Source organism: Crocodylus siamensis, chromosome 2 (assembly GCF_052110815.1).
Source record: "Crocodylus siamensis isolate JL-2025a chromosome 2, ASM5211081v1, whole genome shotgun sequence".
Classification (NCBI taxonomy): Eukaryota; Metazoa; Chordata; order Crocodylia; family Crocodylidae; genus Crocodylus; species Crocodylus siamensis.
In genome coordinates, this window is record NC_143396.1 from 170,669,681 (window position 1) to 170,690,939 (window position 21,259).

The 21,259-nt window shown below is 50.0% G+C and overlaps 1 protein-coding gene across 6 annotated transcripts in view; it reads right to left on the reverse strand.

Annotated features, from left to right (window-relative positions):
* SYT7 (synaptotagmin 7) overlaps positions 1–21,259 on the reverse strand; it is a 149,594-nt gene that overhangs the window by 23,763 nt on the left and 104,572 nt on the right. For all 6 annotated transcript variants that reach the window (XM_090032271.1, XM_090032269.1, XM_090032272.1 and 3 more), the window contains 2 exons: positions 13,877–14,012; positions 122–392 (listed from right to left, as the gene is read on the reverse strand). In XM_090032271.1, the coding sequence (XP_089888397.1) occupies positions 122–392; positions 13,877–14,012 (407 nt within the window). The remainder of the gene's footprint in view (positions 1–121; positions 393–13,876; positions 14,013–21,259) is intronic.

Sequence of the window (21,259 nt, forward strand, 5' to 3'; positions counted from 1 at the left end):
AGGTGTGCAGAGACTGAGATGCCCTGCCCATGTTCATAGAGGGAGTCTGGCAGAGCTGGGAATTAAACCCAGGTCCCCTGAGTGCCAGCCCAGTGCCCTGGCTGCCAAACCTCCCACTTACCTTCAAAGAGGAAGGTCTCGTTCCAGTGTGGGTTCAGGTTCTTCCGCTTCACCTTGGTCTCTAGCTTGTGCTTTTTGTCAGGGAGCAGGTAGATCTTGACAAAAGGGTCGCTCGTGCCACTGAAGTCCTTGGCCGGCAGCTCCTGAGCCTTCATGATCTTGACAGTGAGGGTGGATTCCTGGAAGTTGTAGCCAACACTGAACTGGATACGGCCCAGGTTCTCCCTGCTGGCACCTTCATGTCCTTCGTCGTCCTCAGAGCCTGGGGAGAGCTGTCAGGGAGGGAGATCAGAGATTTCAGCATGGGCCCACCACCCTCTCTGGGGATGTATGAGTGAGGGATCTGGAGTGACCCAGAGATAAGAAATCCACCTGTCACACCACGTACCTATCGCTGAGGCATTGGTGAGGGTGCCTCTCTGGCAGGCAGGCAGGACTGGGGAAGAACCAGGGCTGAAGATAGTGGCTGTGAGTGGCGTGCAGGCAGGGGCATGCTTGGGGAAGGTGCTGCAGTAACTGTTGCTGACTGTGGGGCTCGAACAGGAGACTGTCAGTTCTAAAAGTATAAGCTGCTAGGGGCTGACTGAAGCTCTCCAGCTAGCAGCACTGGTACAACTACAGCCTCTACGGCACAGCTTCTGGTGAAGGACAGGCAGTGCACACTGCACAGCCACTTCCAGCTGTTGCGGGGGTGGGGAGGGCAGGATCTGCCTATCATGGGGTTGTGGGGAAGGCAACCAGGCGGTGGGGCTGAAAGCTAACACAGACCCAACCACGAAGTCCCTCTGCTGCCTGTTAGCTTGGTGTGAGGCTGACTTGCTATTAAGCACTTCCCCACCTCTCATTACCAGCCCCTGGTTCATCTTCCTTCTGGGCTCTCTGCCCTTCCTTGCCCCCTACGTCAACGCCTTTTTCTTCAGCACGAATCCCTGAAAACTGGGGCTGGCCACTGCGTCTCACTCCCTCCCACATCAGCATCTTTCTCTGTGTACCATTCTTGCCCCTTGGGATCATTTTCACTGTGGCGGTACCCCCAATCTCTTGTTCCATTGGTGGAGGTCTTGTGCTGCCAGAAAGTGCCTCACCTAAACACACTTGTCTCATACTCAGGGGTGTTGCTTCCTCTAAGACCTCAGCCCATCACCTGCTCCTACCCTATCTCCCCTCTGCTACTCACAAACGGATGGTCAATCACCCAGTGGCCCGTCAGTTCTTTAAGGCACTGAATTTAGTGCTTCTGATTTCTTCCAGTTCTCTCCAGCTGCCATGCTTCTCTTTTTATTTTCCCTGACTACTGTTAATAATAAAGCAGCAATTAATAATGAATAACACAGTTGCACTGAAGCGTTCCTATTGCCATGAGCAAAGAAATTATCACCCAGCTAGTCTTACATGTGATGGAGTACTTCTCTTTCTTTCTCTACGGCTATATTCCAAGGAAAATACAGTTCTCTTCAGCCTAAGTTTGAAAACATACTTTAGTGATTGCTGGAAAAAAACCAAATAAAATAAAACAAAATATTTACCTTTAAATATTTTCCAAACAGCTATCTGAAAGGTTGAAATTCAAAACTGCTGGAGAAATACCGTTAAGTCTGATCCATCCCTTCACACCAGATCCTGGGCCATGAAAACCAGGTGTTCTGTTTTGAGGACTTGTGCAAGCAATGAACAGATAATGAACATCATGTCCTGCATATGCTTTGGATTATGGGTCCCTGTGTATAAGTAACTCTCCTCAAGTCCTTGTCCTTGCTATCCAGATTGCTGCATGCATGTTAATTCCCACTCTGGACATGAGAATAGGCAGAGCCGGGGGTTCTCCTTTCTCCTCATCAGTGCAACTGAACTGGTGTGCACTGTTGTAATTTGCTTGGTCTTTCATGAGTTACCACCCTGCAGAGCAAGGGGAGAAACTGTGACACAGAGTCACAGTCTGTGATTTATGATGGCCTTTGAGGGTACTCCAGAGTTGGCACAGCTCATATACTACCCCCTTTCCTCAAGGCTGATCTCACTGGTACAGTTAGCTCTGTAGATCATGCAGAAGCCAAGTCAGTGGGCATGGCAACCATTTTTAGCCTCAACAGGAGAGGTCCTGCAGCCCTATTGTGTAGTAAAACTGCTGAGGAATGTATGATGACTGTTATGGGCATTAGGCCATATGGCAGGTGAGAGCTAAGTCGTGTGAGTCTCCTCAGTAAGAAATGCAGGGACTAGGATAACAGCTTCAGGTTATTCATGCTGAGTTTTGATAAAGCTGGGAGAAACAGTAGTGAGTGGGTCCTTGAGTGGAAGCAAAGACACAGCTTCCTGGACCCAAAGAAGGCTGGAGTGATGGACTGGGGGTTTCCAAGCATGGAAACTGCTGCTGTGGGTTCTTTCTACTGTGCTCAGGGAATGAAAACTTTGGGTCCCTTTTTTGCAAATGAACAAGATTGTACTAAAAATATGCCATGTCACCAATAACTCACCCTAATGAAACAATCCTGCAAGACCCCCAGTTTTGGCTAACTGCTCAAGGCAAAGGGGCAACAATAGATTTAAAAGGGCTTACACCCTCAAAATGACCATTTTTTACATTTTGTTTTTCCATGCTTTATCCCTTTTCTTTCACTTGCTCCCTTCTTTTTGTCCTTTTTGCTTTTGCAAAAAAGAATCAGTAAAATAAACAGTATCCGGATTTTTAAAAACTCTTTTCTGCTTAATCTTTTCCTGTTCTCTCTCTGTGACTTTTCAAAATTGCTTACACTTTAGAAATGTTACGTGATTGAATTTATCAGAATTTATTTTTCTGTTTTACTGCCTCCTAGCTCGTCAAAGGTGGAAGAAGTTTAGTAAGTTGCAGAGTAGGAAAAGGAAATGAAGAAAGAGTCCAAAATGTCAATTGCAAATACCATTTTGTTTTTGAAAAGCTGAAGAGTAATGGAAATTTACATTCAAAATGTAACAACATATGTTCATTTTGTTTGGAACATGCTTATAAAAATTCTGTGAAAATGACATTTTCCTATGAAAAAAATCCAGTTTTAATGACATGTTATTAGGAGGAAAACTGGTTGAAAACTCTGACCAGCTCTGCCTAGTGGGTTTCAGAAACGCTTTGCCTTGATACCTCTCATATCAATTAGACAGCCTATGCCAGGGCTGGTTCCACTGTGGACACCCTCTTCTGTGCTGACACTTCCTCATGCATAGCTCTTTCTTGAGCTGCAAGAGAGAGGCTTAAAATACTCATGTCAAGTGCCTCTCATACCTTATTAGACCCCTTGCTGAAGCCAGCATATAATAGAGCAAAGCTGGAATTTCTAGCCCATGCTTTTTGCCTATTCCCGGGCTAAAGAACTGAGCTGTCCTAACCACACCAGTAGAAGAGCCTGCTTAAGCACAGTCATTTCAATATGCCTGTTTTGCAGAACTGTTGTAGTTCTCATATCCTCACTAGTACTGTTTCAGGGCATTCCAGCTGCACTGAGCTCTAAGAGCTCACACCAGTCCAGTCTTGTTCTGTTCAACAGAAGTTGAATGGTCAGTGGTGCCATGCAAGAGAGTCCCAAAGGGACTCTGAATTATTTGTGTTTTTTGCCAGCAACCTCTATTCCTGCTACCATTCTCACAGCCCAGATTGGGACACTGTTTCAGCTGGCTCACCCTACCAGGACTTGGCAGGAATGTGTCCTGTTTAGGGCCCTTCTGCACATGGACAGGAGGTGTTTCATAGGCATGTCAGGGGCCTATACTGTGTTCTGAACACTGAAAGCCCTGAGGGGATACTATCAGCTCAAACACTTTCTCACAGAAGGTGAGAAATCCTTCCCCATTTCTAAACTTTCAGAAGTCCCAAATTCCTTGTCCAAACATCTCACAGATATCTGTGGTGGTATCCCAGCCACAGCCTGAAACCAAGCAGGGAAATTTCCAGTCTGAGATGTTTGAGGAAGCATTCTTAATGGTACAGAACGCACAGCTGGAAGAGACCCACTAAGTCATCTCCTCTGTGCACCTTGGTGGAACAAGACGCTTTTCTTCATGACTTCTCATGGTGCTGGATTTTGAAGAACCCAAGTGATGGAACATACACAAATTCTTCTGGGGCCTGACCAGCCTCAGCTGTACAATTACAGAAGCAAGATAGAAGTTATCAGTGGGAATGAGACAGGAAGTTTGTATAGGATGAACCACTTTGCCTTGCTTAGGCTTCTCCGACTTCTGTCCTGACTTAACTAGGCAATCTTTGTGGGTGATACTGACCTTGCCCTGTATTTGCACTTCATTAATAATAAGAGTTCCTTCTCTTCTCTATATTTGCTGAAGTTTGAGTCACTTGAATGGCACAGATGACTTCTCCTCAGCTGTGTGGCTTGCAGGAGAGTTGCCTTTGGCTCCTGAGGCAAGAGGGATGCATATCAAATGGAAAGTGGGCTACACCCAGCTCCCTCCTGGGCAGTGATGCTGCTCACTGTAGTCACCCCATGGGAACAGAAGCAGCCTTGAGAAAGCAGATCAACTGCTGGCCACCAGCAGAGCTGGAGACCTGGACTGAGAAGCTCTTGAGTGCTGAGAAGGGTGTGTGGCTGAGAAGATGGGCATGCTGTCTGTGCTGTGTAGTTTTTCTAAGTGACCAAAGGAGAAACTCCTTCCCATCCTTCTGTCACTGAAGGGAATGAGGAGTGAGTTCCCACATGGAGCTGGTACAGCAAGGGCATCCCTCGTGTCCCCACCTTAGGAGGGCTGCAGCTGGAAGCAGGCGATACAGGATCTTTAGATCCAGTGCAACAGGAAATTTTCTCAGATTGCTTCACTGATTGTCTGGAGCATGGGGAGCAGCAGGTGAGACGAGCACCAGGATGACCTCATAGGTTCTTACTGGAGCAAGGTCCAGGACCTTTTCTAGGTTATCCATCAGCAAGTACATCACTGCCTATGCAGACCCCTCAGCTACTGCCGGGAACTGGGATCTTTGTGGGGCATGTGTCTCTCAGTGGGTGGATGCCTGGCTCCAGCACAGGGGATCTGGCTGCACAAAAATCACGATGACCTCATGTTTCAATGGGCTGCTGCTTAGCAGAGAGGGGTGTCCCATCCTGTGGTCATCCACAGAAACTGGGCTCCGGGGTCTTGGTGGGATGTGTGCCTGGCTGTAAGATTATTCACAGCAGCTCTGGTGTCTCAGTGGATGTGTGCATGACTTTAGCCTGTCCATGGCTAGTCATGGAAATGGGATCCCAGGTTTCAGAGAACAAAACCCTCACCTCAGAGGAGCTTCTGGGATGCAAAGGACCAGCTCTCCTCTCCTGGAGATCCATGTGGCTGGATGGAAGCAGAGATGGAAGCACACATGGAAATGGTAACCTTCACTGCTTCAAGACTTCTCCAGGGACAGGATCTGCCCAACATGGAACGGTTTTGGCTACAGGATGAGAGAAACATCTGTCCCCTGCCATAGGGCCACCAGTAATGATTGAGGGGGATTAAGTCTTGAAGGACAATCCCCTTTCCTCCCTGCAAGGACCTTACTGATCTCCTCACATCCTTGCCAGCATGTAGCCTCTCTTACTCTGAGCCTTTCTGGCAGTTTTCTCTCCATACCTGACTGAGCTGCCTTGGCACAACACTGAGGAACTGAAGTGTTTGTACTTCCCGCCATGTTGAGACAAATAAATAATATCTTTTGGATTCTCTGCCTATGGCTTTGTTGTTGTCCAGCCAGCTGTCAGAGGGCATCAGCTTCTTCCTCTGTCACTGGTATCTCCTCAGACAACTCTTGGCTCCACTCCACATGCTCACTTCGCTCAGGTCAGGAGCTCCAATTAGCCAAATCTGTCCTGACAGCCTGTCTGTCACAATGCGGAACAGTTTCCCCAGAACTGATCTGACTACCCAGACTGCCTCTCATCCTCAGAGACAGACAGGCTGAGACAGTTGCAGATATCTCGGACTCTGTGACCAAACACTTCTTGGCAGAGGATAGGGACTATGATAGGGAGCTGCTAATAAGGAGGGGGTACTTGGACACAGTGCATTAGACAGATGAAAACTGAGTAGGGAGAGCAAGAAATAAGGTGCTCAGGCAGTGAGGCATAGGTCACTCTCTAAAGGGGACAGGAGACAAGATACTGAAAGGCCTGAAAATGAAAGCGGGACAAGATTTCCCACATCTTCACATCAAGGCTCATAAGAGATGATTATGGACAGTAGTTAGTGGAAGGAAGAGAAGGTTAAGAGAGGCATTTGCTGGAGGTAAAAGATGCTGGGTGATGTTTCCTGGGGTCAGGAGACTATTCACAATGGTTTGCTGTGATGGGTAACATGGGATGATCAATGGTGTTTGTGCAATAGCCAGGTAAGGGATGGGTGCTTGTCGATGCCGGAGGAAGTTCTGGTGTGTGTTGTGTGAAGGCAGCCAGTGATTCCAGGAGGTGAAGGCAGGAGGTGATTAGGGCAGTTCTCACATCTAATACTTGTTGAGTGAAGACGGCATCATAAGGAATCTGTCTTTGTTTATCTCCACATCCTCAGTTATGAATCTCCTTATGCCCTGCAGCTGCTTTGAGGCAGTATCCAATTTGTGCCTCTGTAAATCCATGTCCAGCAATCCAGCTAACTTAGCTTGGGCTTCATGGTCCTATTTGATCATGTTATCCGAGGTTGGCATGCTGTGTATCTTCTTGGACAGGCCTCCATTAGCCATGGATCCCAGCTCTGTCACTTCTGCATCCCAGTGGTGCTCACAAGATGTCATAGGCAAATGTCAATTGCTGTTCATTGGCAGAGACCTCTTTGGAAAATGGCATTCACTCCTGCAGGGTCTTGAAGCAATTCCTCTTTTTTGAGGCATGGTCACCACAATGCTACAGCCCAGCACCTCATCTTGTGGTAGGTGTGGAGATGGCTCTGAAGCCTCAGGTGCCATTTCAACTGCCCCTCCCCTCCACCCTCAAAATCCCCCAAGCATGCCCTGACACATGCATTCAGAAGTAGAACAGGGCAATAGTTTCCAATGGACAATGTTAATTTAGCAAAATCAGAATTTTTTTTGCAGGATTATACTGATTTCCTTGAGATTTGCTATGAGCACGAAGCATTTCGTTACCTCCATGGTCATTCTGTGGGCAATTCAACCGTCCCACCGGGGTCACTTTGAAGACACTGTGAAAGGCCACTCATTCAGCTTCTACCACCCTCCCTGAAAGCTGGTTGCTCGAGGGAAAGAGGCATCCATTTGGGGGTGTCAGCCACAGCTACTCTGATCCTTCCAGGGGGCTTGTGTGAGTCACCCTTTCCTGCATCCTGTCATTTGAAGAGATTATGCTCGAAGCATGAAAATAGATCTATTTACATCAAATGAATTTAGAAATTAAGTCAAGGCTCTGCCCAAACTGAGCAGCCCATTGGGGGTAGCATAGGTGAGACAAGCCAGTTGCTTTAGTCAGCAGTACTCAAGGGAATGATGTGGTGGAGTCGCATCCAGCTGCTCTTGACTCCCTGGCCCAGTGACCAGGTACCCCCTGTCAGCTGGGCTCACTGGGAACGAGCGTCATAACTGCTACCTCTGGAGTTAGGACAAAACATCATAACTGCTCTGCCCTCCTTCCCAGCAGGAGCTAGACATGGTGATAATATCAAATTCACTCTAAATAAATCTAATCCAATAAAACATTCTAAAAATAGAAGTGGATCTTTATCTGTCTCTACACACCCACGCCCAGCACCAGGGATGAGGGGAGAGTCCAAGCAGCCTGGGCTGTGAGATAAAAGAACGGACTCTGTGTCTGTTACTCAGACAGATCCTCAGGCTTGCAAGGCAGTGCCTGTGAGCACTGGGTGAGAGCCTGGCCCCTCTTCTCTCTCCTGGGTCTCTGGGACAAAGGAAAGAGCTCAGCGGCAGAGCAGTATTGCTTCTCAGACCTTTTACTCTTCTGCGGCTTTGCAGTCAGGATATTTAGCTTAGTGAAGCATCCTGGGGAGGGCACAGCTCATACAAGATGCTACACGACTCCATGCTGGACAGCAGTCTCTGCTCCAGTTCCCTGGCCATGGTCATGGTGGGGCTGTTGCACTCAGCCTCCTGCCTCTGGCTCTTACAACAGAGTGGATACAAGACCATCCAAGCAGACCTGGTAACTGCAGGTTATGCTGGGAGAGGAGGGGGGAGGGACAGATGGGGCAATGGGGAAGTCTCATCAAGTGAACTGGAGAACAGGAACAGTCACCTCATGGTGAAGTAGAGCAGTTTTGCAAGGGCCAGAGTAAGACCCGCTTTGCTCAGGTCAGGCACACTAGGTTGGACAAAGCCCTGGATTGTATACTGAAGGGTACAGGTCCATGTGGGTCAGGGGCCAAGTTCATCCGAGCTAGAACAGCATTAGTGTTGTTCATTTCTCATTTCTCCAGCATTGCCTCTGGTACTGGAGCTTCTCCATGGCAGTGCCCAGCATGGACTCTAGGGCTGTAAACTTCCTCACAGTCATATGCCAGTCATGTGAGCTTTCCTAGCATAGTGTCTTCTTCAACAGTGGTTTCAGCCAGAGATCTTGCTAAGTCTGCCATGGTGCTTGCTTACGGATCTGGAAGGTCAGGTGCTGGTGTTAAGGTAAGGCCTACCTACGGTCTGGTTCACAACCAGGCCTGGACCTGGCTGTCGAAAGTCAAGCCCTTGATTTGTTATGGCTCAAGCATGGCTACATCCTGTTGACTGTCTGCAGCTCAGCTCCTCTCTGTTTGTGTGCAGTCACTGCAGCCGGGAAAGGAAGGGCCTCTCACTGCTGAGTACTGCAGCATATTAAGGGGGGTGCACCTGACTCCTCACCTCCTATTACCCCATTCAGACAATGGGAGTGACTGGAAGATGCAGTGACTCCCGGGCAGAGCAGTATGAAGGGGCTGGCTGACTGTTCCTGAGGGCTGGGGTCTCCAGGATGCCCATCTCTTGTTTGCAGGACATTTTGCTTCTCTTTGTAGCTCATCCCCAATCTCTTTGTACTCCTGAGTACAGGAAGAGGATACCTGAGTCCTCATCCTCAAATGCACTTTGGGGCCAAATGCATGTTCATTTCAACGAAAAGCCAGCATGTCAAATGAGTATTTGCCCAAACCCTCTGGAAGCACTGAGTCTCTGGCTCATCCTCCCTGCTGTGCCACTTGGGGGAGCCACACGGTGCCACGTTCTCCAACAGCAAATACCTCTTGCAATAATGCTTAGTTATGAAACTGGGACTTTCCCTGAGGACAAGGCAGGCCACGTGCAGCAGGGCATTTTGTTCCCCCTCAGTTCCACAAAACCTGACAAAGCGCCTTTTACTTTTTCCGCCCTGGGAAAATTCACCTTTCCAGTCAGAGTTCTGAACGGCTCGCAGCTGCCTTTGAAATGGTTTTTTACAGCCAAAAACATGTCAGGGTTTTTTTTCTGCTGCAACAAGCCTGTTTTTGAAGTTGTGTTCCCAGCGTTCTGGCTGTCCCTTGAGGCCCTGTCTGAGTGCTGAAATTAGAAGAAGGTTTCTAATCATCGGAGCATGGAGGTTTTGGAGCTGTCTCCCAACAGGAGGAGCAGAGGAACAAGCCTAATTAATTTTAAGATGGAGCTTGATCACTTACTAGGATCCCCAGGGTGGGATTTGGAGATGGGTAGAGATCGCTGTGGTATTATCAGAGAGAAAAAGCACTACCAGGAATTGTGTCATTAGGAGAAACTCTAACTTCCCAGATACAGATCAGAGAAAATATGCTCCTCATAATAGGATCACCCACAGCTTCCTGGATATGATATAGCTAACTGTTGTCTTCCCCACGTAAGCGCTGAGCCAACAGGAGCTGGCTAGACAGAGCCTAGTGAGGACTTCGTAAGAGCTGGTCACAGAAAATAACTGTAGGTCAAGTGATCATGAGTTGATTCAGCTTAAATTAAAAAGAAGGGTAAACAAAATTCAGCCCATAGAAAAGGCTTTTGATTCCATAAGGGCACGCTGAGAAATTAAGGGAACTAGTTAGCAAGACTGACAAGACTGAAGAGCTCCCAGACGCAGATATGAAGGAGTAAACTGAGAGCTGACAAATTTAAAGAAAAGATAAAGATGTGGAGATATCAGGAAAATAGGATAAAATGCAACATGGGCTTACGAACGTAGATCACACCAGACTAACCTGATAGCTTTCCATGATAAGATAATGGATTTTCTAGATGAGAGAAATGCAGCAGATCTAATCGCCCTGGATGTTAGTACAGCATTTGATATGGTGCCACATGGGAAATGATTACGCAAATCAAAGAAGATGAGGTTTAGTACAAGAGCTGGACGGCAGGTAAGGAGCTGATTAAAAGGGAGACAACCCTGGGTTGTACTGAAGGGGAACTATTGAGTTGGAAGGGGGTTATTAGTGCAGTCCCTTGGAAAGGTTTTAGGACTGTTATTTGATATTTTCATTTATGACTTTCCTTGGCACAAAAAGTGGAAGTATGCTACTAGATAGAGTTGGTGACATAAACTGGGAGGCACTGATAATCTGGAGGAGGACTGGAATATCATGCAAGAAGAACCAGATGACTTTGACGACTGGGGTAATAGAAATGGGATTACATTTAATACTACCAAGGGCAAAGGTCATGTGATTGGGGATTAATAATGAGAATTTTGCCATAAACTGAGGATCCATCAATTTGAAATAGCTAAGTAGGAGGCTGACACAGATATATGAGTCAACTACAGGATAACTATGAGCCACCAATATGGCATAGCCATCAAAAAGACAAATGTCATCCTAGAGATGTATCGGGTGTGCTGTTTTGGTCCCTTTCTCCAGCAGAGATAGGGAAATGTTAGTGTCATTGCACAAGGCACTGGAACACTGTGTACAACACTGACCACACACATTCAAAGGAGGTGACTTCAACTGGGAAAGGGGCCGAGCAGAGCTATGGGATGATGATGGGAATGGAAAGCCTATCATACCAGAGGTGGTGAGAAGAGCTTGGCTTGTTTAGCCTGACAAGATGGAAACTGAGAGAGGCTATGATTGCTGACTATAAATATATGAGAAGGGTAATCACTAGGGAGGAAGAAGAGCTCTGAAAGCAAAGGGATATCATTGGCATGAGGACAAATGGATATAAACAGGCCATGAATAAATTCAGAGAAGGTTTCAGACCATCAGAAGAGGGAGGTTGCAGGAGTAGTAGGGATTGGTTTTTATACTGGAGCTCAATATATGTGTGAGCAAGATTCTGTGATGCAATGCCTGTGACAGCAGAGACTGGATGCCATAACCCAGATCCCATCCAGTCTTATGCAGTCAGTGACCTGTTGTACAGGGTGTGAGACAACCACTCCTGCCCCTGCCTGAAACCACCTGGAAATTCAATAGTCAAGACAGGCATGCAAAGGATGGTTTCCTTGGCTTGGAGACAGGAAACCAAGACCAAGAGACATGGGGTGATTCACTCTGGGCACAGGCATCAGAGCTGGGGATAGAAATGCAGGCCTCCATCCCAATCTGGCACAAAGATGGCATATCTCTTTTCCCACAGGCTCACCTTTCACTGTGAACTATTCCATGCTTCCCCAGCCAATCTCCCTAGACCCTTGCCATTTATCTTCTCTCTTCCATACCATGCTTGTTCAGGCTCCACTACTCCAAAACTTCCATTTTCTTTGAAGAACTCCAGTTCTCACCCCTGCAATTCAACACTCTTTACCATCTCAGTCCAGATACCAGGGAGACAGAGGTGTCTTCACTTCAGCGGACAAATACCAAGACACACTGACCTTTGCTCAGGATACAATCCAGAGTCCACTGAATCTTTCAAGTGGCTTCTTTAGGTGTTGGACCATGCTCTTGTCCCCTCCCCATGCAACAATCCTCTGCTTGATATTGTCAGGGTGTTTCACAGCAATGAAACACCACAGCATCGTCATGGTAACACACAATATTTCAAGTACCCGCTCACTGGGGGTACAACTACCCAACTGCTTCCCTAGCCTCTCTTAGCTCAGCTTCTCAGGTTTCCCATGGAACCTCCCTGATCTGGATTCCTTTCCCCTCCAATACATATCTGCAACTTTTGCCCTGCCAAGTGGTGATTTCCTGCCTGTACTTTTAGCTAGGCTCTTTCCTGTGGCAGTGACTCATCCCAGTTTTAGCACTGCAATCCCCTCCAGGGTCTCATAATAGGCAGTGGATTTCTTAAAGCCCCATCTCCTGGAGTCATGGGAACCTCAGCAGACCTCAGTCTTTGTTAAAGAAAAATAATACACCCCCATCCCCCCATACACACCTACTAAACAGTTTCTAGCCTTCCTGGTTGCAGAGAAAAGAATGCAAACGTGATATTCCCCAACTGCTCTGAGCCCCAACAGCAAATAAAGCGAACCTACACAGTATTCTTTTAAACATCTTGTGCATTTGAAGCCAATCTTATGATGGGGGCGGCAGGGCTGCCTCGTGATTCTGGAATGCTCACGATTGATGGTGTGGGGGTGTGGAGCTCTCAACCCAGGCTGCTCGTCTCTATTGATGTGGGTATGCTTAGATGGGTATGCTTCTGCCTGGAGCAGGGCACGGGCAGCCCTTCGATTCTAAAAGAAAACGCTCATTCCAAAAGCTACAGCTCCCCCTCTCAAAGCTCTGCAAGGGACCCATTCCTGAGGAAAGCAGCTAGTGTGCGTCAGACTCCTCTGTGCTGTCCCCCCTCAACCCATTGCACTGCAAAGCTCCCATCCAGCCCTCCTCAGACAGGTGTCTCTCTCTGTCTCTTTCATCCTGTCTGTTCCAGCTTGCTAAGTTTTCAGCTCTGAGCTTCACAGGAAGTTTGCTTGTTCATTTGATCTCTGCTGGATGGGAGCCAGAACCAGCTCAGCCCCATCCACTACATCCTGGTCTCCCCCCCCAGCAAGGAGCAGAATGGGATCTGGGGCTTGGCAGAGCTCAGGGTGCAGTCTCAAGGTCACCAATACAGCTGTGTGGCCTGACTCTGTGACAAGCGGCTGCTGCTTGGATGTCTGGGGTAATGCTCAGTCCAAAGACACCTCAACAGCTAGGGAAACTCTGCAGGAGGGATGAGCTCTTGCTGGGACTATCCTCCTTTCCACACCAGTGGAAAGTAGGAAAGAGTCCAAACCTGTCTCACGCTTCCCTGTTGGTATGTGGGGGTGTGTACCTGGGGCTCAGAGCCAGGGTCTATGCTGACAGAACGTGGGTCCTGGAAGAGTAGACTCTGGGGAAATGGGTTTGGGTAACACAGTTGCTCTGGCTGCCCACTGAGAAAAGTATGAGTGCCAGCTCTGACTTGAACAGCAACCTGGAATATCTGCATGGATACCCTTCAACCATGCATGAGCCCAGAACTGCTGATCACTGCCCCTGAAGGGAAAGCAGGCAGTAGGGAGGGGTGGTTTAGAGCAGTTCAGGATGAAGTAGGTGTCTGGAATGTCCTACCAATCACCCTGCAGAGTCTGGGGGCTTGGGGCATCTTGGCAACAGCCCCTGAAGGAAACAAAGAGATGCTGGAATGGCCTGGCAAACCCACCAGCTGGTAGGGGCCCAGGGCACCATCTACAGCATCAGCCCTGAGGCCTGGAGCTTTGGAAAGGACTGGTGTTCAACACAGATGTAACCAGGAGGAGGCAGTGGAACAGGCACTGACTGTGGGGGAAAATTGGGGTGCCCCAGCCCCAGCTTCACTCAGTAGGAATGGAGCAAGTCAGTGCCAGAGGACCTGCCATGCCTTGAGGCTGGGGCTCTGGGTGCTCCTGCTTGCACTCACCATTAGCATCTCGCTGGTCAGGGAGTTCACCAGGTCTGAGACGGAGGAGCGAGGCTCTGTTTTGCGGTCAGACTCATCATGCTGTGTCTGCCCAGGTGCGGGAGCTGCATTTGCTGTCTTGCCAGTGGGTGGTAACCTGGGAGAGAGAGGCAGTGTGTGAGAGCGGGGCAGAGAGCTGGCAGAGACTGGGACAGGCCTGTCCAGAACACTGCCTGGGTCCTGAAAGAAAGATCCCAATGCCCAATAGGGATCCCCAGAGCAGCTCCTGTGCCTCTCATGGCCCCTGGATGGCTGTCCCACAATGGGGAGCTGCTCTTGCATCTCTCACCACCCTTGACTTGTGCCCACCCCTCAGGCAGGTGGTTTGTATCACACTTGCCACCACACCGGTGCCCTTTTGCTATGGTCTCTGTCTTGCTCTGGCACTACAGAGGCCTTTGTACCTCACCCTCCTTCCCATCCTGTTTCCCACCCTTTCAGTGGGTGCTCAGGTATGTCATCCAATGGCACTCTGGCCCCATGTCCTGGCTGAGAAAGTACTCAAAGAGAATGGGATACCAGCTGACTCCCCCTTCCCACCTCTCTAGCCCACTGACCTCCCCAAACACACTCACACCCTCTCCCATAGGACCCCTTCGGGGAAACTTTCCCCAAGGTGGCAGACCGGGTCGGCAGCATTGCAGCCCCATAGCATCCTGTGACCTACCGGCCAGGCCATGGGAGATCCACTATGGCCTATTACCTACCAGCCTGGTTGTGGCAGATCTAGTGCCTCACATACACTAGCATAGCGTAGTTCCTACGCTGTGGGTTGCTTCTACTTGTGGCACTGGAGGATGTTGCCAGGTGGTGGCGCCTCTGGCAAGCCCGCCAAGTCCCTTGTGGGAGCTTCAGCAAGAGCAGCTGTGACTCACATGCCCACAAGGGGAATGAGTGATGGGGGTTTCACCCATGCATTGAGAGGCTAGCTCTTGTCTTGTCAGCAGGCCTCCTCCTACCCATCTGGGCATCCCTCTCCCATACTCAGGAAGAATTCACTTCCAAGAAGGGCTGGCTGCATGTGGAAACAGCTTAGCCCACTGCCCCTTTCTCCCTGCCCACTAGGAAGCCAATGAAAGGTTTCAAGGCAAGAGAGCTGGGCAGAGCACACAAGCCAGATCACTGTTCTCCCTTCTCAGGCTTCTGGTCCAGTGATCCTTCTTGTTCCTACTGACGAGGTGAGACCACGTCAGACTGGGAGAGTGACTAGACCGCACAAAGCATTCCCCCCATCATCTAGGCAGTGAGATTCCCCACAGGTGGGAGGGCTGCATCTCAGAGGGACACCAGAGCATCTCCTTGCCTTCCTGCCCTCAGGGATGGTGCCATGTCTCCAGGCCAGGAGTCCAGGTTCCCCTGGCCACAGCACTCATTTACACACCCAATACACACATGCACACACAACTGTGTGATGAAAAAAGGAGGCCCCAGCCCTGCCTGCTCCCATCAGCCCTCTCAATGACAAGGGCTGGAGGCAGCTAACAGTGCCGCTTGGGAGGAGGAATATGGTGAGGCCCTGGCAGCTACAACTCAGTGCCTGACACTTCTAGACAGGCAACACATGTGAGATTGGCAGCAAGGAGCAACCCAGCGGGAGAGGGGGCAGGAGCTGGCAGGGAGCTGGAAAAGGCAGAGAGGAGAGACATAGGCCCACATGTTGTCGTGTGCACACAGAAAGAGCAGCAATGGAGCAGCTGACAGACCCACATAGACAGACATGCCTGGAGACGCACACAGAGGTGCATAGAGATGCACAGGATACACACATACACACACATATGCACAGAGGGCCGTATACACAGAAACATACATGGTGCACACATGTTGGATAATGTAGAGATACACACTAACCCCAGATACCCAACCAAGAAGGATGCATGCACACCGATGCATACATACAGCCCTGATGTACCTACAGAAACACCTTCCCAAGGACACATTTGCAGACAGGGTCACAAACACATACACACACAGTGACACATGCAAAATCTGTACATGCCAGTACCTGCATAGATTGACAGAGAGAGTGACCTGTAGATATGCCATGACTCTTGCAAACACAACCAGATACACACACAGATCTAGACATGTCATTACAACTGTAGGCAGAATGACCCATGTACACATGTAGTTCTAGACACGCTGATACACCCACCAACTGACAGAAACACACCACTGTAGAAATGCTCACGGAGTGGTGCACACCAAGCTGACACACAGACACTTACAGACTCACACATGCATGTACACACACACACACACAATCTAGACACCCTCAAACACTTGCAAACAGCATGGCACACACAGCAATAAAGGAGACGGAAAGAGCTGGAGAGGTAAAGTCAGGTTAAAAACGAAGTGAGAGAGAGAGCAAGAGTGAGCATGTGATTGACTGCTGGAGGCAGGAACAGTTTCAGAGTTATTTTCTCAACCCCAATGTGCTGCAGAGGCTGCAAAGCTGTCTGGGAAATGGTTAGCACCGGCAGAGGTCACAGGACAGCGAGGGGCAGCGTGAGAGAGAGACAAGGGAGGAGGAATGTCTTCCAGTACAGGGACTCGGCCTGCCTCCTGAGGGAAGGCAAAGTGCAGAAAAAGTGGAAGGAGAGGGAGAAGGACAGAAAGAGAGAGAGAGAGAGAGATTAGTAAACAAGAAGCAGCCACCACACCGACAGAACAAGGCATTGGACTGGTGTCGCTGGGGCTGACAGAGGGGAAAGGCTGAGCAGCAGCAGCAGGGCTGGAAGGAAGAAGCAGAGAAAAGGGAACGGAGGAGACATTACAACACCACATGGTCACTGCAAACAGGAGTGCTGGTGTGGGGGATAATGGAAGAGAGAAAGAGAGAGAGAGAGAGAGAAAGGGTCTTCAAGCCACCTACAAACCTTGGAGTAATCTATGCTAGTCCTTCCCATGCTAGTTCTTCCCTTGCCACCCTCCCAGCCTCCAGCAGCTAAACCCACCTAACCCCACAAGGGTGGAAGGAAGAGAAGTTAGAGGCGGGGGGGGGAGGGGCATGGGTTGTAAAAAGTCGGAAGACAGAAGTGTGAAGGAAATAAAAGACAGAGGTAGGTGGGCATGGGGGAAACAGGGAGGGAGCCAGAGGCACTGAGGAGGTGAGGTTGTTAGGAAGGGATGAGAAGATAGGGGCCAGAGAGACAGCAGAGGCCAAAAGCAAGGAGAAGGGCAGGAGTCGCTGGGCTTTTCTTGGGGAGACAGCGTGCAGAGGGACAAGCTGAGGGGAAGGGAGGAAGGGGAGGAGGGGCAGAGGTGCACACTTGCTCCAGAGGGTGAGGACTGAGGGCACAGGCCTGATCACGTCCCCACAAACTCCTGCTCCAGAGGAACCCCCACCCTGGCCCTCTCCCCTACCCAATAATGCCCTCACCCCCACAAGCTTTCTGTTTGCTTTCAGGACTGGCAGAGTCTTTATCCTCACCTGGCTGGTTCTTCGCAGAACTTCCTAGATCTTAAATGCTGGAGGCTGAAAGTGAGAAACAGTGGGAAAACTCTGGGTCTTGCCCATACTCTCCCTTTCAGCATCCTCTCTCTGCCACTGTGTGACACAGTGGGCATGATGGATACTAGGCAAGATGGACCTATGGTCTGACCCCATAAACAGAAATGTTTATGTTCCTATGTCCCCAGCAGGATGATAATACATTAAAGGACCATGCATCAGTGGACTGAAGTCAGAAGGTCCCAGAGCTGGGCCCTCCTTCCTGGGCCTGGGCTGGATTGGTTCATGGGTGCCAGGGTACATGACACTCACCCTTTGTGCTTAACAGTGCTGAGGAATGGCCCTGGGGAAAATAAGGGGACAGGCTGGCTCTCTCCTGCTCCCTGCCTGAACCTCGTCTTTTATGAGGAGATTTTTGGATGTCATTGAGAGCTGTCAAGGTGCAAGGAAAGCACAAGCTGCACGAGTGGACAGTGGCCCCTGCTGGCATTACTCTCTTCCCTCAGACCAGAGTCCCAAGGGCCCAGCTGCTTTTTACTGGAGGCAGTCAACTCCTCTTCATCCTCACTCTAAAGGTGCAAGGCCAAGGCCAGGATCAAGGTCTGCTATCCTGGGAAGAGGCTCCTACGTACACCTGGAGGCCTGTTCAGGCTAAGAGGGCAGCTGTGCCAGGGTTTGTGTCCATGCACGTGCACACACAGACAGCTACACCAATGGATCCTTCCTGGGGCAAGAGGGGAATTGTCACTGGAGTTTAGACATAGACACAAGCACATGTGCATGCATGCCTGTGCGCACCCATACACACGCAGAGACCTTGCTCCCATTTTTTGTTCCTTGCAGCGTTTTTTCCCCCATGCATGCTCCACCCGCTGCCTTTTACTGTCCATCTGAGATGAAGAGGTGCGTGTGGCTACTTTTGCTTCAATTTAGCCACAAACAGATCTAGACTGTCCTGAGGACATTGGCTATGAGGAAGGTAAGTGTCTCCCGAGGGCCACCAGAGGGTGCTCTCAACACAGCCAGGAGGATCGTAACCCTAGGGAAGGCACTTCCCCTACAATCGAGGGAGTGGGAGTGGGAGGTATGCTGGGGCATCAGCAAGGACTTTCTCTTTGGAACAGCACTGAGGTTCCCTGACAGCCTGGAGTAGGGGTGTCAGCTCAGGGGGATGAGGCCTGCAGAAAGGGTGTGCACCAAGACCAGGTGCTCTGTGCAGGCTACAGCTGCGGTCATCTCAGCAGGACGGTCTCTGCCCACCACTGTGTCGCGTGTCAGGCTGGGACAGACTGTACGAGCTGGTGATCAAAAGGGAAGTGCTAAAATATGTAGTGAAACAGAACCAGAGCGAGGTAAAAATAGGCTGTGGGTGAGAACAGTGCCAGCTAATTAACACACTGATCATGTGGAACCAGCTCCTGCCTTCTTCACACCTCCTTGCAGCTCGAGATGGAATTTAACACACTCTCCCAAGGGTTTGAGACCTCTAAGCCGCCAGCCAGGTCCTCCCTTCCCCCTCTCCCCTTGTGCCAGGCATGGGCAATTATTTCAGGCAGAGGGCCACTTACTGAGTTTTGGCAGGCTATTGAGGGCCACATGACAGGAATCAAGGACAGATAAATATTAATTTTCTAAATTTTTTAGGGGCCCCATGGGCCAGATAAAATGGCCTGGAAAACCGCATCCAGCCCATGGGCCGCATGTTGCCCACCCCTGCCCTATGCCTTTTGCCAGGGCCTTTTTGCTAAGGGAAACAGGTGGCACAAGAGCAAGGGGTAGGGGGCTGGCATACCACCATTCTCTCCCTAAAATCCCAGGCACAAGTATCCACTGGGGACCACCGGCAGGGCATAAAGACACCAACAGATTTGCTGGCTGCATATCTTGGTCCTGTGCCTAGGAGTGGGGGGATTGGGAGTGACGCCCACAGGGGGTGGGGGTGTCCCCCCAGGGTTCCTGGCTTGGCTGATTGGAGAACCGAAGGGAAGGCATGATGCCAGGACCCGTCATGATGCTGAGCCCTGTCCAGCCAGGCCTGTGCTGAGCAGACCTGATTGTCAAGGCTCACTGTAGACCAAAGCTAGCACCTGGCCGATTCCCTCACCAGGCTGACTTCACAGCTGTTAGGGGAATGGCACTGGTATGAAGGCAGCCTTAGGCCCCAAGGGCTCACAGTGGCTGAGTAGGATGTAGTGTGCTATGGGGAGCCTAGGTGGGGCAGGGAAGGTATCACCCAGAGGTGGGAGGTGAGGAATGGGGCTGGACTGGGGAGCAGAGGAGTCATCAAGATTTCAGAGGAATGCTCAGGAACTTGCTCCCTGGACTCCAGGGGCAGAGAGGCCTCTGAGGGGGCTGAGCTGAGTACGCTCTTGCTAGAAGGCTGTGTGTCACCTGAGCTACACCCTCCCACTTCACTCATGAGCACAGGTTCCTACTGAACCTTGACGGCCCTTAGCTGGGTGCTCCATAGGGATCTAACCCAGGGTCACTGGATCTAAAAGGCAGGGAAGCCTCTTTGTTTCACCCCAACTACAGATTTGACTCCCAAATGTGAAACAGAGTGAGGACTCAGGGACTTGTGTCTGGGAAAGAAGCTCTGAAATGCCCTCCCAGAGGTGCTGGGAGATGAGTCCAACCCCAGTTGCTAACAGACATGAGTGGGTGTCATCAGAGCTGTGTGGCAGTCTCAGCTGTGGGCACTGGCTTGGCTGGGGCTCTGGCAGCCCTATTGGACACATAATGGCCCTTTGGACTGGGAGGGCCAAAGGGCTGAGTTAGCAGTGGGCAGGCCCCAATGAAGAGGCCAGACAGACCCCACTTCCATGAGATTCTTCCCCCCACCTCTCCTTTTGAATAAATGTCCCTGGAGTAACATGGGGCAGTATAGACTGTTGCTGTCTAAATTCAGGGGTTGGCTCCATTATTGAGGCCTGGATTTGGGTGGTTTGGAACAACCATGCTGGATACCTTTGGCAGCCTACAGGCAACCCTGGCTGTGTGGTCCGGTTGGTTGTGCTGGAGCATTCAGCACAGGAGGGGATATTAGCAGAGCTACGCTTATCAGCTGAGCAGAGGTCTAGAAAGCATGACTTACAAGGAGAGGTTGGAAGAAGAGGGATTATTTAATCTGGTGAAGAGAAGACTGAGTGGGAATTTGATAACAGCCTTCAAATACAAGAAGGAAGGTTATAAAGAGGACTGTTCTATGTGGCCACAGGGGACAGGACATAGAAAAAAGGTCTTAAATTGCAACAAGGGAGATTTAGGTTGCATGCTAGTAAGAACTTTCTTACTATAAGGGTGGCTGAGCATTGGAGCAGGCTAACTAGAGGGGCTGTGGAACCTCCATCCTGGGAGCTTTTAAGTGCATGTAAAACAGATAATTAGCTGGGATGGTTTAGTGCATGTAAGACAGATACTTGGCTGAAATGGTCATGTAATCCAACCCCTCATTTGCATGGGATTGGACTAGATGTTCTCATAAAGCCCTTTCCAGGTCTACTTTTCTATGTGTGGTTGAGGAAGACAATCCCCAGGGTTATGGGCAGGGCTGGGGTGATTGCTTAAGCTGTTGGGCTGGCAGAGTGTAGGATATGCTGACAGAGCTGTCCCGGTGTACAAAACAGCAACTGGTCCATAATGGGGGAAGGGAGCTTCACTCCCCAGACTTTCTGGGTCTACTTCTGAGCCTGCTGTTCTCTCTCCAGGTAGGTATGGCTGTAGACAGGGTTTAGGGCAGTGCTGTTGGCAATAAGCAGAAGGAAAAGCTCCTCCCTAGACCTATGGGGAATGTCTTCCCATTTTGGAGGCCAGGAAGAAACCCCAAGGCACCAGGATGCAGGGAAATGCAAGCTACTTCTCAAAACACAGGTTAAGGGCCAGGATGG